We start from the raw sequence: 14486 nt of genomic DNA, 5'->3' as shown, positions 1-14486 counted from the left end.
GAGAAAAAAAGTAGATGCCATATTATCTCACTTACATAAAATTCTGGAAAATACAAACTAATCTAGTGTGACAGAAAGGAGATCAGCAGCTTCCAGGAGATAAGAATGGAGAAAAGGAGGGCTCAAGATTATGAAAGGTCAAGAAGTTTTTGAGGATGATGGAAAGGTTCATTTGTATGTTAGCGATTTCCTAAATGTATACATATGTCAAAACCCATCAAATCATACACTTCCAATCTGTGTAGTATATTGTATGTTAATTATACATCAATGAAAAAGAAAAATCTATCTCTGTCTATCAAATTGGAGAGGCACCATGGAATCTGTGGATTATGATCTAGGAAATCCAGCAAAAAGGGTCTGCCTCCGTCTCTCCATCTCCAGTGAAAGGGATAGATAACAGGACTCTCAGGACTCTTCTAGCTATGATAGGAGAGCTACTGGGAATCTTCTCCTTTCTATCTGGCCTTGCAAAGCTGGAAAAGGAGCTTGAAGTGGCACCAAAGATGCCCTTGGGTAAAGACACAGGATTGACACTGGTGCCAGGGACAAACCAGCTGAATGAAAAGTGCTCCTAAAATCTTTCCTGTCCCCTTTTAAGACTTCACTGGGCAGGGAAAGACCATATTAGACTGTTGGCCAGTTTGAAGACTGTATGTCATGCCCACAGGTCGACTCAATTGTTAGCATGTTGACATTTGAACTAAGGAGACAAGGTATGTGGGCTGTGTGCTAGGACTCATTTGAGAATAAAACCTTTAATTTAAGATTGTTCAGGTGGCTATGTGAACACAAGGATGAACTTTTATTTCCCATTCACCAGGCAACACTGTGTCTAAGAGTTCATCCTTCCATCAGTGCTGTGAGATAGGTACTAGTGCCCTTACCTGGTCCTAGAATTGAGTTGCAGAACTTGCCCAATGTCAGAAAGCTATTGAGAGGAGAACTGAGCAAGCAGTTAAGAATAAACTCTAGTCTACTGTGATTGAAGTCCCCAGTCTCTCTCATTGTTCTGAAGCTTCAACCTTGAAGAAAAGTTGGATGTTAGACAGAGTCAGGAATTGCCTCTGTTTGAATGACCAGGAGACAGAGAGGTAACTCTTATCATGTAAATGACTAACTGTGTAGGCAAGGGTGTGCGTGTCCACATGTAGAAGGTAGCACTATTGTGAGAGAAAGCCATGACAGGAGTATCACTGTCCTGAGCAGAAACCTCCCTTCCGTGGGGTGGGCTCCCAATGTCCAGGCCCCTTCTCTGGAGCATCTATCTCCAGATTGTCTGACAACACGGGACAGTACTAACTCTGAGGAGCCCCTGTCTCTGGACCATGGATTTCCACTGCCACAGGTACCACTGTCCCCATCCAGTACAACCAGTTACCTTCTCTTCTCTTCCAAATCTCAGAATTATGCCTTCCACAGGTCACATGCACAATGCCAACACCATCCCCTCTGAGCCCTCCCCCTCATCCCTCCAGGCACACAGAATGACTCTCTGTGGATGCCCATACTTTCTTCTTGCCTGCCTCTCTCAGCTGGACTCTCCCACATTGTTTAAGAGTCAATTCAAATGCCAACCACCTCTCAGAAGTTTTTTCTGACCACACGGACAGGTTTGCTATCCCTCCAGCAGGGTTATAAATGCACTCGGTGAACCTCTCTGTTTTCTCTGCTGTCACACTGCCTACCACTGTCTGGACTCTGGTGAGTCACTCCAGCCAGCCTGTGAAATCCTGCAGCTGGCACATGGAGGTGCTTAGTAATCATTCTTGGACTAAGTGGACAGATGAACTCTTAATGATGTTATTTGTGAGTAAAAGTCATTTGCAGTGTTGTTAGCCACCGTGATGTTGGCAGTTGATGGTCCCCAATGCATCCCCAAGCCCAGTATATGTAATTCCGGGAGGGTCACCCAGCAGGCGATCTGATGGAGAGAAAATTAGGTTTCCTGTCCCCACCAATACTTCCCCTAAAGGGGAAAAAAAACCTGAAGCTTATAGGGTGAGAGCCACTGAGTCCTAGCAACTGGGTCCCCAACATTACTTGCCTTTAGAAGTTTGGCTCTTTCTCTTCTAAGTCTATTGGTGGTCAGTAAGCCTGATAGCCACACCTCAGAGGACACTGAGAAGCAGTAGTGCTGTCAGAAGGAGAGAGACCCTAGGGTGGCTTGTCCAGCCGGGGGGCTGAGCAGAAGAAAAGCAAAGGAGCCAGTATCACGCAGCGACAAGGTGCCCTTTAGCAGCAGGAGTGGGCTCAAAGAAATGAGTGGTTTAGGTCACCTGGTGAAAATAACGAGGCTGACCAAAGGAAACACTAATTATAATCAGGTCAGCTGGACTCCGTTAGTGAAAAGAGATCTATGCAGCCTCCTGACCTCTATTCGGATGGTTATTCGCTACTTTTGCAATGATTAGCAATTGTATGCCAAGCACCTTCACAGGGGGTAAACATCTTTCTCACTAAATACTAGTTTATGTTAAAAACTACAAACACCAGATGAATTGGAAGTTTAACAGAATTAACGAGCATGTCACAAAATTAAGTTTTATCCAGTCCAAATCCTTCCTGCAACAACTATGTTCCGGGAGGGGCAGGGAGCTTGCAGTTATCAAATAAAACTGGCTAAATAACAAAACACAATTCTCCCCGTGTCACTGCCTCAAATTTACTCTGCTGTTGCAAGATGTCATGATAAAGGTGATGGCAATCTATATAAAACATTGTTATTGGAATGGCCTTTGAAAGTTCAAGTGTGACTTAGTCTTTACGTGTGTCCCGTGGTCCCTGAGGCCGGGCTGGACGCCTGGAGCTTTGGCGCCCCCTAGCCATTCGGCACTGAACAAGTTTCTCCAACTGCAATGCGAGGAAAAAAAGAAGAGAACCAAGAATAAAACATATTTTTTAATCCTTTCCAAAAAGACATTGTTTCTGATCTTCCCCTGTCCACTCTCCAGATGATAAAGCTGAATAAAAAGTGCTACACTAACCAGTGGTCAGTCCAGGCTCTGCTGCAACATTGCACTAACCAGAACGGCAGACCTGGGACCTCAAGAATTGCATTTGATGCCGAACCCAGCTCTAATTTCAGAGTCAAGGTCTCTGCGAGTATTTAAGGAACGGATGTAAACCTGGGGGATTCGTTTTGTTTCCTTCAATTTTCCAATGAAATCAGAGATCCTGTTCTTGGGTGTCAACGCAGATACTAGAAGGAGGTGATACAAGAGAAAGGAAACAGCAAGCGACGATTATGGCATGGTTTCCTGTAAACAAGGTTGAGTGTAGCCACAGCCTGAGCACTGTGGGAGAAGAGCTCATAAGAAAATGACGGTGCTGGGCCTTCGTCACCCCGGGGCCCTCCATTGTTCTTATCTTTGGTCTCTTTTTATTTGTAGAGGTCCAATTATTTATTTATTTAGTACAAGAGGGAACGAAATTGATCTTTCCATTCTAAAAGGAGAGTATATATGTATAAAAGGAAGATGTATAGATATGAGGGAAGAGGTGGACAGGGAGAAAAGGGGAGAGGACGAGAGAGAGAAAGGGAGGGAGAGGGACAAGGAGAGACACTGGGCGAGAGATCGATTAGGAGAGACAGAAATGATGAATGAAGATTAACTTCACCCAAGGCTTCGTGCTGGAGGGGAATGGAGGAGCTCCTGATTTGCTATTACCACTCCAAACTGCAAAGGGCTCCTTCAAGTCACCTATCCATCCCCTAAGGCAAGCGTCCAATTTCAACAGCGTTCAGGAAAGTCTCCTCCCGCGGAGGTCTCACCGCTTCCCACTCCACCCCCACAAACTCTTTGGAAAAGTGCCTTGAAAAATTTAATCCTCAATCCAATCCTGGACCACCAGCGTCCTCTGTTGGTCACCGAAGGGAGGGGGTGCGCAGACAAGACTGAAGAAGCTCGAGTGCCAGAGAAGGCCGACAGGAGTTACAGCGACCTCAGCGCGCAATTGCGCCTCCGAACTTTACTGAAAAGTGTTTAGATTGCACAGATAAGCTAGAATCCCAACGCATCGAGAATACAGTAATACGAAGTCGCCTTCAAAAAATGACAATGAAAATTGCCTATTAAAGGACTATTTGGTTAATTACGTTTCAGCAGTGCCCAGTTTATTGTCTTTATTATTCTTTTGTCGTGGGTGTAAACTCTATTTGAAAACATAATCAGGGAGAATACCCTAGACAAGAAGAACAGTTGTCATTTAAAATATTTGAAAAGCCCTGCCTTAAGGACGCATTCGCTTGCCGGTCCACTCTTAATTGGGCACTTGCGGTGTAGCAACACGTGTGAGTCTTCTTGCGTTGAGAAGCAAGCCTGGAAAGGGGCGAAGGCCCCGGGCGCATCTTCAGATGCGTATTTGTGGGCCCCTGGGGATATAAACAGCCCAGCGGGTGTAAATTAAACCCCGCAGTGCCTTGGCTCCCTGAGACCCAAATGTAAGCCAGAAATGTCCCAAGACTTCGCCTGCCAACGGAATTAAATTTTAGAAAGCTCCACGAGGTACACACGAATGCGGAGCGCTGTATGCCAGTTTCCCCGACACCGGCTCGCCGCGGGGAGACCTCACCCCGAGAGCGGAAGGGGGAAGGGCGGCGGGGTCAAGGAGATCGGGGGTGCTGAGTTGGCCAGGAGTGACTGGGGTGACCCGGGTTGCTGAAGTGGCCTGGAGTGCCGGGGTGGCCGGGCACACCTTGGTTCTTGTAGACGACAAGGTGACCCGGGCTCCGGGCGTGCGCACCCGGAGCAGGTGCCCGGGCGAGTCTCGAGCTGCACGCCCCCGAGCTCTGCCCCGGCTGCTCAGGGCGAGGCACGCGCCCCCGCAGCCGTGCCTGCGCCGACCCGCCCCCTCCCAACCCCCACTCCTGGGCGCGCCGTTCCGGGGCGTGTCCTGGGCCACCCCGGCTTCTATATAGCGGCCGGCGCGCCCGGGCCGCCCAGATGCGAGCACTGCGGCTGGGCGCTAAGGATCAGCGGCTTCCTGCCTGGATTCCACAGCTTCGCGCAGCGTACTGTCGCCCCATCCCTGCGCGCCCAGCCTGCCAAGCAGCGTGCCCCGGTTGCGGGCGTCATGCAGCGGGCGCGACCCACGCTCTGGGCCGCTGCGCTGACTCTGCTGGTGCTGCTCCGCGGGCCGCCGGTGGCGCGGGCTGGCGCGAGCTCAGCGGGCTTGGGTCCCGTGGTGCGCTGCGAGCCGTGCGACGCGCGTGCACTGGCCCAGTGCGCGCCTCCGCCCGCCGTGTGCGCCGAGCTGGTGCGCGAGCCGGGCTGCGGCTGCTGCCTGACGTGCGCACTGAGCGAGGGCCAGCCGTGCGGCATCTACACCGAGCGCTGTGGCTCCGGCCTTCGCTGCCAGCCGTCGCCCGACGAGGCGCGCCCGCTGCAGGCGCTGCTGGACGGCCGCGGGCTCTGCGTCAACGCTAGTGCCGTCAGCCGCCTGCGCGCCTACCTGCTGCCAGCGCCGCCAGCTCCAGGTGAGCCGCCCGCGCCAGGTGCGCTGCGTGCAGCACCCGGCGCACTGGCGCCGAAGGGCCTGGGGGTTGCTGGGTGCCGCTGCGGGAGACTCCGCTTTTCTTCTCACTGGAGATAGTATGTGGGGAAACTGAAGGCGCTCCGGGAAAGGTGAAGGCGGTCGCCGGAGGGACGCTCCCCAGCCGGTCCTCTACTTGCTCGATTCTCTAAGTGCAGAGTACTTGTAAATTGCAAAGCGCTTTCAGTGAAAATGGGTTAAAGGTTTCCGGAGCTGAGGGGAGCGGTACCGATGTTTAGCTGTTGGAAAGATCCTGGACACAGGAGATTCTCCTCGCCCCGCACGGGGGTGCACACGAACTGCAATCCCAGGGATGCTTGGGGATGGGGGATGTAGGCGGATTTGGACCAAGGAAGGTGGGCAGGCACGTTGTAGGAAATAGTACCTCTCTTTTAAAATACTGACTTTGCACAGCCTTTTGGTTTGCAAAGCAATGTCTAGTCCCGGTATGTCCAAAAACAAGTAAAGTGGATTCGGGTTTTGATATCTTCTGCGGTTGGAAAACCTGAAGCTGAAAAAGAAGTAACTTCTTAAGGTTACCCAGCGGCCGCAACAGAGTGTAGGTTTGAACTCCGCGTGCCGCTTTCAGTACCATACCATTCTTAAAACTCGGGCCACCCCTGCACCTGCGCCGACCTCAAACTTCCAGGTGCGTGGTGGGTGCGGGCAATGTGGACTAAGTCAATTTCAATGACACGGAAGGGAATTGGAATCAGTCCTAGGGCTGTCTCCCTTCTTAATCTGAAATGGGGGGGAATGAGATGTTGTTAAGGGGAGCCCCAGAAGAGGAAAAATGCGAACATTTGGCAGAGTTACCCTCTTGCCTTAGCCACTATCAGTATCAGGCAGGCAGCGACTCTGGTGAGGGCATCACATTGTTCCCTTAAAAAAAGGAGCGGGGGTTGTTTAAATGGATTTGGCAGCTGTTCTTTCAAGCATTCTTAGCCAGCCTCACCTAGTTATATGAGAAATAAAGTTCCTGCCTTGCACAGCTGAAGGCTGGGAGAATTCTCCCCATCCTAATTCCCCCAACTCCCCAACGATCACGTTGGACAGTTGTCACTGGGCAGACCCCCATCTAGGGCTAGCAGGATGAACAGTCCCTTTATAATTTATGTAGCTGTAGAGTTCCACGCCCGGGTGAAGTTATTTTCTGGCTCAGCAAGGCTGGCTGAGAAACGCTGGATTCATGGAAAGGCAAGATGCCTGAAACATACACTGGCTCTGGTCAGCTGTTAAAGCTGCTGGAGGCATTTGTCTCTCGGGGCAAATTTATGTCATTTGCCAAGTGTTGTACATTATTGTGCATTTTGGGGTATTCAAAAAGTGATCTTAGAAATACTGATACACATCGTCATTCTTAGGCTTTAGCAATCATCATGATTACCACCTTAGTAGCACTGTAGTATAGGTTGATGTGAGTTATAAGATTATAAAAAGACCTAAGTGACTTCTAGAATCCATTTGACAAAAGTAAATTTTCGATAGTCAAAAGTCACAGTTATCTGTTGCTTAAATAGAACTGTTTTCTCTTCATGCCCTAGTCTGCAGCCCAGGCATTAAGAAGAAACCAAGGAAATTTAAGAAATTACTCAAGGTTCTTAGAAAAGAAGTATAAATACGTTTATTTACATGTTCTTAGAGTATTTACATTCTTAGTATCTCTTTTATCTCAGTATTTCCTTGAAAAAGAAAGCAAGCTAAGATTAAAAGAAATTGAAACCAAATCCTCGCAGGTAGGGACCTCCTCTGTGAGGCTCTGTGCTGGACCCTGGGAATGTGTGCTTCCCAAGGTATAAAACCCCTTGGGGAACTTTACAGCGGGACCTCAGTGAGCTGTTTGGCAGGTGAGGAAACTAAGACCCAGAGAGGAGAAGGACTTTCCTAAGGCCCTGGTGAGTGACCTGCCAGTAGCCACTTCCAGGGGAGAGCAGAGCATCTGCAGCCAAATCATTGCAGCCCCGGGTAGCTTTCTAGAATAGACTGTGGACCAGATGGGCCACCTGAGCTCCCTGATAGGGTTACACATTATAGCCCTGTTTGTTGTAGTAGAGAAATTTCATGACTCTCAGTTGTGAACTTAAGCCAAAGCCTCCAGACCTTGGCATGGTCCGCAGGCCCTGGGAGCATGGGCTCTGAATGTAGCCTTTGATCCCCATAGCGGTCTTACAGCCCCTCCAAGTTCATTCTGAAGAAGGAATGGAGTGAGAGTCCTGGCTGCAGATCCAGTCTTGAATTTAGTCATATACTTAAAATTCCAATTCAACTGTTAACATTCCAGCATCCATTTTAAGCATCAGACTTTCTTCATTTAGCACTTTTTATCATAAAAGGGAGATCTGCTGGAGGGGGATTTCTCCTACCCCACCCCCACCCAGGGAAGGAAAAGCTCTTTGGCACTTAGAAGTCTGAGCTGTGAGTGGGACTTTGGCATTGTCTGCATCCATGTGCTCCTGTGCTCACCCGGGGGTGAAGAGGACTCACTTAGGCAGGCACCAGCAAGATGCACAGGGTCTGTGTAGACCTTGAGTTTTAGAGATGTAACGGGGACCTAGAAAACAAGCCACCAACATGCTTGCATGATTCTGAGCCCCTGAGGCAAAACGCTTTGCAGGTAATAATTCAGTTTTCCCATCTGAGCTGGACACCAAGCTCTTATAAGCCTGTTTACCTGGTAGCATTGAGGATGGTACTGGTCAACCTTGGAATTCCCATAAGGGCTTGTTACAACGCAGACTGCTGCCGCCACTCCAGCGTTTCCGGAGTGGAGAATGTGCATTTCTTCCAAGTCCCCGGGCTGCCGCTGCTCCCACGGGTGGGAGGATCACACTTGGAGTTGACTGCAAAATTTCTGAGCCGGCGCTGCCGCAGCCTCCCGTGGCTCAGGTCTGCCCCCTGCCGGTGGAAGATGAAGCATACTGCCTTCACCTTCTACTGAGGGGCACTTAAGCGTTTCTCTGCCTTCTTTAGTTGCAGCTACTTAGGAAGAGCACCTGTCAGATTGACTTTCAAACAGATAACTTCTTGAGGTAGAGCAACCACCATGTAGTGAGTAGTATTATGGAATAATACTTCATCGAGGTATTTAAAAAAAAAAACTTACTTGGATTGTCAACTAATATTGTCATTTACATGTGACCTGGTTGCAACGTTAAGATTTTTAAAAGACTGTGATAGATATTGATGACTCTCATGTGTTTGTCTCTCTTGGGCGTTTTAAGGAAATGCTAGTGAGTCGGAGGAAGACCGCAGCGCCGGCAGTGTGGAGAGCCCGTCCATCTCCAGCACGCACCGGGTGTCTGATCCCAAGTTCCACCCCCTCCATTCAAAGATAATCATCATCAAGAAAGGGCATGCTAAAGACAGCCAGCGCTACAAAGTTGACTACGAGTCTCAGAGCACAGATACCCAGAACTTCTCCTCCGAGTCCAAGCGGGAGACAGAATATGTGAGAGCTTTTCCTCTTGTTAAAGGAGGAGGGCAAGACCTGCCAAGCCTGGGTACTCAGAGCCTCTTGAGGGCAATTCTTACTCAACAAACCCCAGCGTCTGGCTGATGGGCGGGCAACCCCTAGCCCCTCTGTGCCCTACCTCTCTCCTCTCCTTACATAAAGAATATTGACCCTTTTGGAGAATCTTATGAGGATCAAGCTGAAATAACACTCTTAAAAGCATATGGGATGTCATAAAGACCTCTGCAGATAATGAAAAATATTCTCATAAAGATAGTTTTATTTACTTCATCCTCTATGCTTGTTGACCTGCTATTGGTTCCATACCAGCTTCTGTGCCTTACTCTGGGAAGAGCAAAAGGGAGACAGGGAGTGATGGTTAGCTTATTCGAGGGACTTTCATGCTACATCAGACATAAGGTATCTGAGGAGCAAATTACAGGTCCCACTTTTGGTAGTTGTGCAGCATCGTAAGATTTTTAAAGCACACGTTCTAGAGTAATAACCGTGACTCTGTTGCTCTGGTCCTTCCTGATCCCAGGGTCCCTGCCGTAGAGAAATGGAAGACACACTGAATCACCTGAAGTTCCTCAACGTGCTGAGTCCCAGGGGTGTACACATTCCCAACTGTGACAAGAAGGGATTTTATAAGAAAAAGCAGGTAAGTGAGGTCCTCAGTGTGTTTTCTTCCTCTTCTGTTGACACAGAGGAGAAACCCATCTCACCAGCCCCCAGGCTCTTCTGGCCATAGCTCTAACTCTGAACCTGTGCAGCACCAGTGCCCAGGACTTGGTGCCAGTCTCAGGAGGTCAGACCAAGGGCTGCTTTGACTTGTTGCTCTGAGTGCTGCTATATTGGCCATAATCCTCAACCCTAGTGCCTTTCCACCACCCATTTCCCACTCCTGTCCTTTCAATGGTTCACCCACAGGGCAGACAAGATGCTGCCCAGGGGCACCCTTTATAAACTGCAAGTGGACATGTTGACACATTTGTTAATGCTGCGTCAGGGAGTGACATTTCAAACAACTATTATAGTCAGTTTCCAAGAAGTGTGACATGAGGTCATACCACAAAAAGCTTACCCTGAAATCCCACAATTGTCCCCTTTCCTACTGATGCCTTCCCGATAGTGAGCAGGTTGCAATATTAAGATTTTGAAAAGGCTGCTGCTAGATGTTGGTGACTCCTGTGTCTCTGTCTCCCTTGGGCTTTTCAAGGAAATGCTAGTGAGTCGGGGGAAGACTGCAGCATGGCCAGCTTGGAGAGCCCAGCCATCCCCAGCACATACCAGGTGTCTGTCTTGGCGTGGAGGGGATGGAACTTGAAATCAGACACTCGGTCCGTGCTGGGGACGGCCAGGCTCTCCAAACTGGCCATGTTGTGGTCTTCCTCCGACTCACTGGCATTTCCCTAGAAAGTCCAAGTGAGAAGAAGGCATGAGAGTCATCAACATCAAACAACAGTCTTTTCAAAATCTTTATATTGCAACATAGTCCCATTCCTGGAAAAGGAATGGAGTGAGAATCCTGGCTACACATCAGCCCCAAATGTAGTCATATGCCTAAAATCCCAATTAACCTGAAAATGATCAAACAAATTTAAGATGTAGTAATATTAAGCTGTAATAAATATGCTTCTATAGACTTTGTGTTATGTGATGGCACTATTTCAGTTGGCTTTCTAATTGGACAATTGATACTATGCTATCTACAGAATTGGCCTTTGGAGACCTAAGTGAGCCACAGTGGCCTCAGGGTGACCATATACTAGGATTCATAGTAGTGGCCACAGTCAGAAAGCCTAAGCTTTCCTCCATTGCCATTGCTTATTTATACCCACATTTTCTATCAAAGTCATATTCATTCAACAAAGTCATACTGAGAAGGTGTCATGTGAGGCTGGATGTGGGCTCCAAAGTCATAGCTGTGACATTTGCAGGCAGCGGGGATGTTCTCAGTCCCGCATTTGGCAGAGAAGTCGGCCAAGAGGTTCTACAAGGGCTGGTGTCCACCTTACACTCCTAGAAACACAAAACTGCCCCCACCCCCGCTTTCTTGGAGCAGGAAGTTACACCCACGCATGCACAGGTGCACACTCAGCGGGCCTAGGCACGCGTGGCTCTTATGTTGCCTTAGCTGAAATTTCTGTTGTGCTTTCTCAGCATAGCAGAGTCACGCTGGCAAACCATCATGCGCCCTGGCCACCGACCTGACACCAGACCCAGGGGCATTCACTTCTCTGTCTTCTGTTTCTCTCCCGCAGTGTCGCCCTTCCAAAGGCAGGAAGCGGGGCTTCTGCTGGTGTGTGGATAAGTATGGGCAGCCTCTCCCAGGCTACACCACCAAGGGGAAGGAGGACGTGCACTGCTACAGCATGCAGAGCAAGTAGACGCCTGCCGCAAGGGTGAGTACTCAGGAGGGGCAGCCTGGGGCTCCAGGGCCTCACTGTCCTTGGACCAGCCTCAGGGGCTGGGCGTGGCCACTGGCCCTTCCCCAGGCTTACAGACCCAGGAGCTGCAGCTCAGGGCCAGAAAGAGCAAAGCAAATAGGACAGAGCCCTCAGAAGGGTGCAGGGAGAGGGAGACCCCATCAACCCAACCAAACAAGTGTGGGGAAGGAGGCCGGTCAGTGTGCCTCAGGGACACTCTGCTTTATCTCAGATACCTCACAGTACCTAAGCTATCATTCATCCACACACAAAGTGAAGATTTTCAAAGTTAGGCTTTACCCGTGAGGTCTGGAGGTCCATTTATCTTCACAGAGAAACCGTTTTAATCCGCAAGAACCTGCTAAAGATACATGTTTCTGAATTAAAGATGTGAATGAATGTGAGACAGCTGAAATAGCTCAGTTGGGAGAGCATCAGTCTGAAGATGCAGCTTTTTTTTTCTGTAAAATATATAATGAATATTCTGTTAGTCTGTGGCTAATATAATTTTAATAAAGTTAATTTAAATCTCATAGAAAAATGAAATTTTAAATGATAATTTTAGAGAATGCTATTATATCCAGTCTTCTTTTTTGTTTTAATAAATGAGGGAACTATTGGGGGAAAGGAATAAATACATTTTCTTTCATTTTATTAAGACAAATTTGGTAAGCAGAAGAAATTTGCATGTTTAGTTATAAGGGTTTCTTTTTTCCTTACAAGTTGGAAAAAATAATTCTAATTTAAGGGTAACTCTTTGACAATGAACACTGTGAGCAGCATCTGGTACTCGTTGCTTTGTTTGAAAACATGAGTTGAGACCCCAGCCCTGCACTTGCAGGCCTAGTGCCATTAGCCTGCAGGCTGTACTGGATATCTCAGGGTAAGAGTCGAGCCCTTTTGATTTTGGGGGGATTATTTCAATATATTTCTTTTTCTTTTTGTTTTAGTTAATGTGGAGCTCAGATATGCCTTATTTTGCACAAAAGACTGCCAAGGACATGACCAGCAGCTGGCTACAGCCTCGATTTATATTTCTGTTTGTGGTGAACTGATTTTTTTTAAACCAAAGTTTAGAAAGAGGTTTTTGAAATGCCTATGGTTTCTTCGAATGGTAAACTTGAGCATCTTTTCACTTTCCAGTAGTCAGCAAAAAGCAGTTTGAATTTTCTTGTCGCTTCCTATCAAAATATTCAGAGACTCGAGCACAGCACCCAGACTTCATGCGCCCGTGGAATGCTCACCACATGTTGGTCGAAGCGGCCGACCACTGACTTTGTGACTTAGGCGGCTGTGTTGCCTATGTAGAGAACACGCTTCACCCCCACTCCCTGTACAGTGCACACAGGCTTTATCGAGAATAGGAAAACCTTTAAACCCCGGTCATCCGGACATCCCAACGCATGCTCCTGGAGCTCACAGCCTTCTGTGGTGTCATTTTTGAAACAAGGGCCTGGGTCCCTCAACCAAGAAGAATGTTTATGTCTTCAAGTGACCTGTACTGCTTGGGGACTATTGGAGAAAATAAGGTGGAGTCCTACTTGTTTAAAAAATATGTATCTAAGAATGTTCTAGGGCACTCTGGGAACCTATAAAGGCAGGTATTTCGGGCCCTCCTCTTCAGGAATCTTCCTGAAGACATGGCCCAGTCGAAGGCCCAGGATGGCTTTTGCTGCGGCCCCATGGGGTAGGAGGGACAGAGAGACAGGGAGAGTCAGCCTCCACATTCAGAGGCATCACAAGTAATGGCACAATTCTTTGGATGACTGCAGAAAATAGTGTTTTGTAATTCAACAACTCAAGACGAAGCTTATTTCTTAGGATAAGCTCTTTAAAGGCAAAGCTTTATTTTCATCTCTCATCTTTTGTCCTCCTTAGCACAATGTAAAAAAGAATGGTAATATCAGAACAGGAAGGAGGAATGGCTTGCTGGGGAGCCCATCCAGGACACTGGGAGCACATAGAGATTCACCCATGTTTGTTGAACTTAGAGTCATTCTCATGCTTTTCTTTATAATTCACACATATATGCAGAGAAGATATGTTCTTGTTAACATTGTATACAACATAGCCCCAAATATAGTAAGATCTATACTAGATAATCCTAGATGAAATGTTAGAGATGCTATATGATACAACTGTGGCCATGACTGAGGAAAGGAGCTCACGCCCAGAGACTGGGCTGCTCTCCCAGAGGCCAAACCCAAGAAGGTCTGGCAAAGTCAGGCTCAGGGAGACTCTGCCCTGCTGCAGCCCTCGGTGTGGACACACGCTGCATAGAGCTCTCCTTGAAAACAGAGGGGTCTCAAGACATTCTGCCTACCTATTAGCTTTTCTTTATTTTTTTAATTTTTTGGGGGGAAAAGTATTTTTGAGAAGTTTGTCTTGCAATGTATTTATAAATAGTAAATAAAGTTTTTACCATTAAAAAAATCTCTTTCCCTTTGTTATTGACCATCTCTGGGCTTTGTATCACTATTTTATTATTTTATTATATAATAATTATTTTATTATAATAATCCTGAAAGGGGAAAATATTTTAGCTCTAGTGGAAAACTTCATAACCACAAATGTTTCCCTGCTTTCCCTTTTAGCAAAAGAACCCAAGTCAGTTTCCATGGCTTTGTGGGAAGCCTATGGAGGCATTGGGTCATATCTGCAAGATGGTCCAATTCTAGGAGGTCGTGTTGTTGGGACAGTCTGTGGCCCAGGTTTGATCAGGTCAGCAATGTGCATCTATGTGACTGGTCCTTGCCTTTTCTGGGTTGTGTCCTGTATTGTCCCATCTAACACTAGCAGCCATCCACAGACAAGCAGGGAAGGACCAGAACAGACACTCAGCAATTCAGTCTCTTGTCCTTTACCGCTTTGTCCCCTTCCCATCTCCAATCAGAGAGTGGCCCTTCTCTGCTCCAAGCAGAAGGGGTTCTGGGATCTAAGCCCCCTATCTGCAGCCTTGGAACAATTGTTACTTGTCAAAGCCACTTTAGACAAAACACTGAGCCTGTGGCTTCAGGGCATCCAAGGATAAACTGCAGTCGAAGAGTTACCTCCTGTCGAGTTACCTCCTG

General features: G+C 47.9%; 1 protein-coding gene across 2 annotated transcripts; it reads left to right on the top strand.

The window, feature by feature from the left end:
* Nucleotides 1-4493: 4493 nt before the first annotated feature.
* IGFBP3 (insulin like growth factor binding protein 3) lies at nt 4494-13848 on the top strand. 2 transcript variants are annotated; one of them, XM_004045417.5, is made up of 5 exons: nt 4494-5479; nt 8757-8983; nt 9528-9647; nt 11251-11391; nt 12366-13848. In XM_004045417.5, exons 1-4 carry the CDS (start codon nt 5077-5079, stop codon nt 11374-11376), a joined length of 876 nt encoding a protein of 291 aa, XP_004045465.2. In that variant the 5' UTR covers nt 4494-5076; the 3' UTR covers nt 11377-11391; nt 12366-13848. The 2 variants fall into 2 exon arrangements, with proteins under 2 accessions (XP_004045465.2, XP_055248124.1); XM_055392149.2 differs by having other exon boundaries at nt 4899-5479; nt 11251-13848.
* Nucleotides 13849-14486: the final 638 nt, after the last annotated feature.

The sequence above is a fragment of the Gorilla gorilla genome, chromosome 6, assembly GCF_029281585.2.
Source record: "Gorilla gorilla gorilla isolate KB3781 chromosome 6, NHGRI_mGorGor1-v2.1_pri, whole genome shotgun sequence".
Lineage (NCBI taxonomy): Eukaryota > Metazoa > Chordata > Mammalia > Primates > Hominidae > Gorilla > Gorilla gorilla.
Note: the sequence above shows the minus strand (reverse complement) of the source record. Positions and strands in the feature narration are given on the sequence as shown.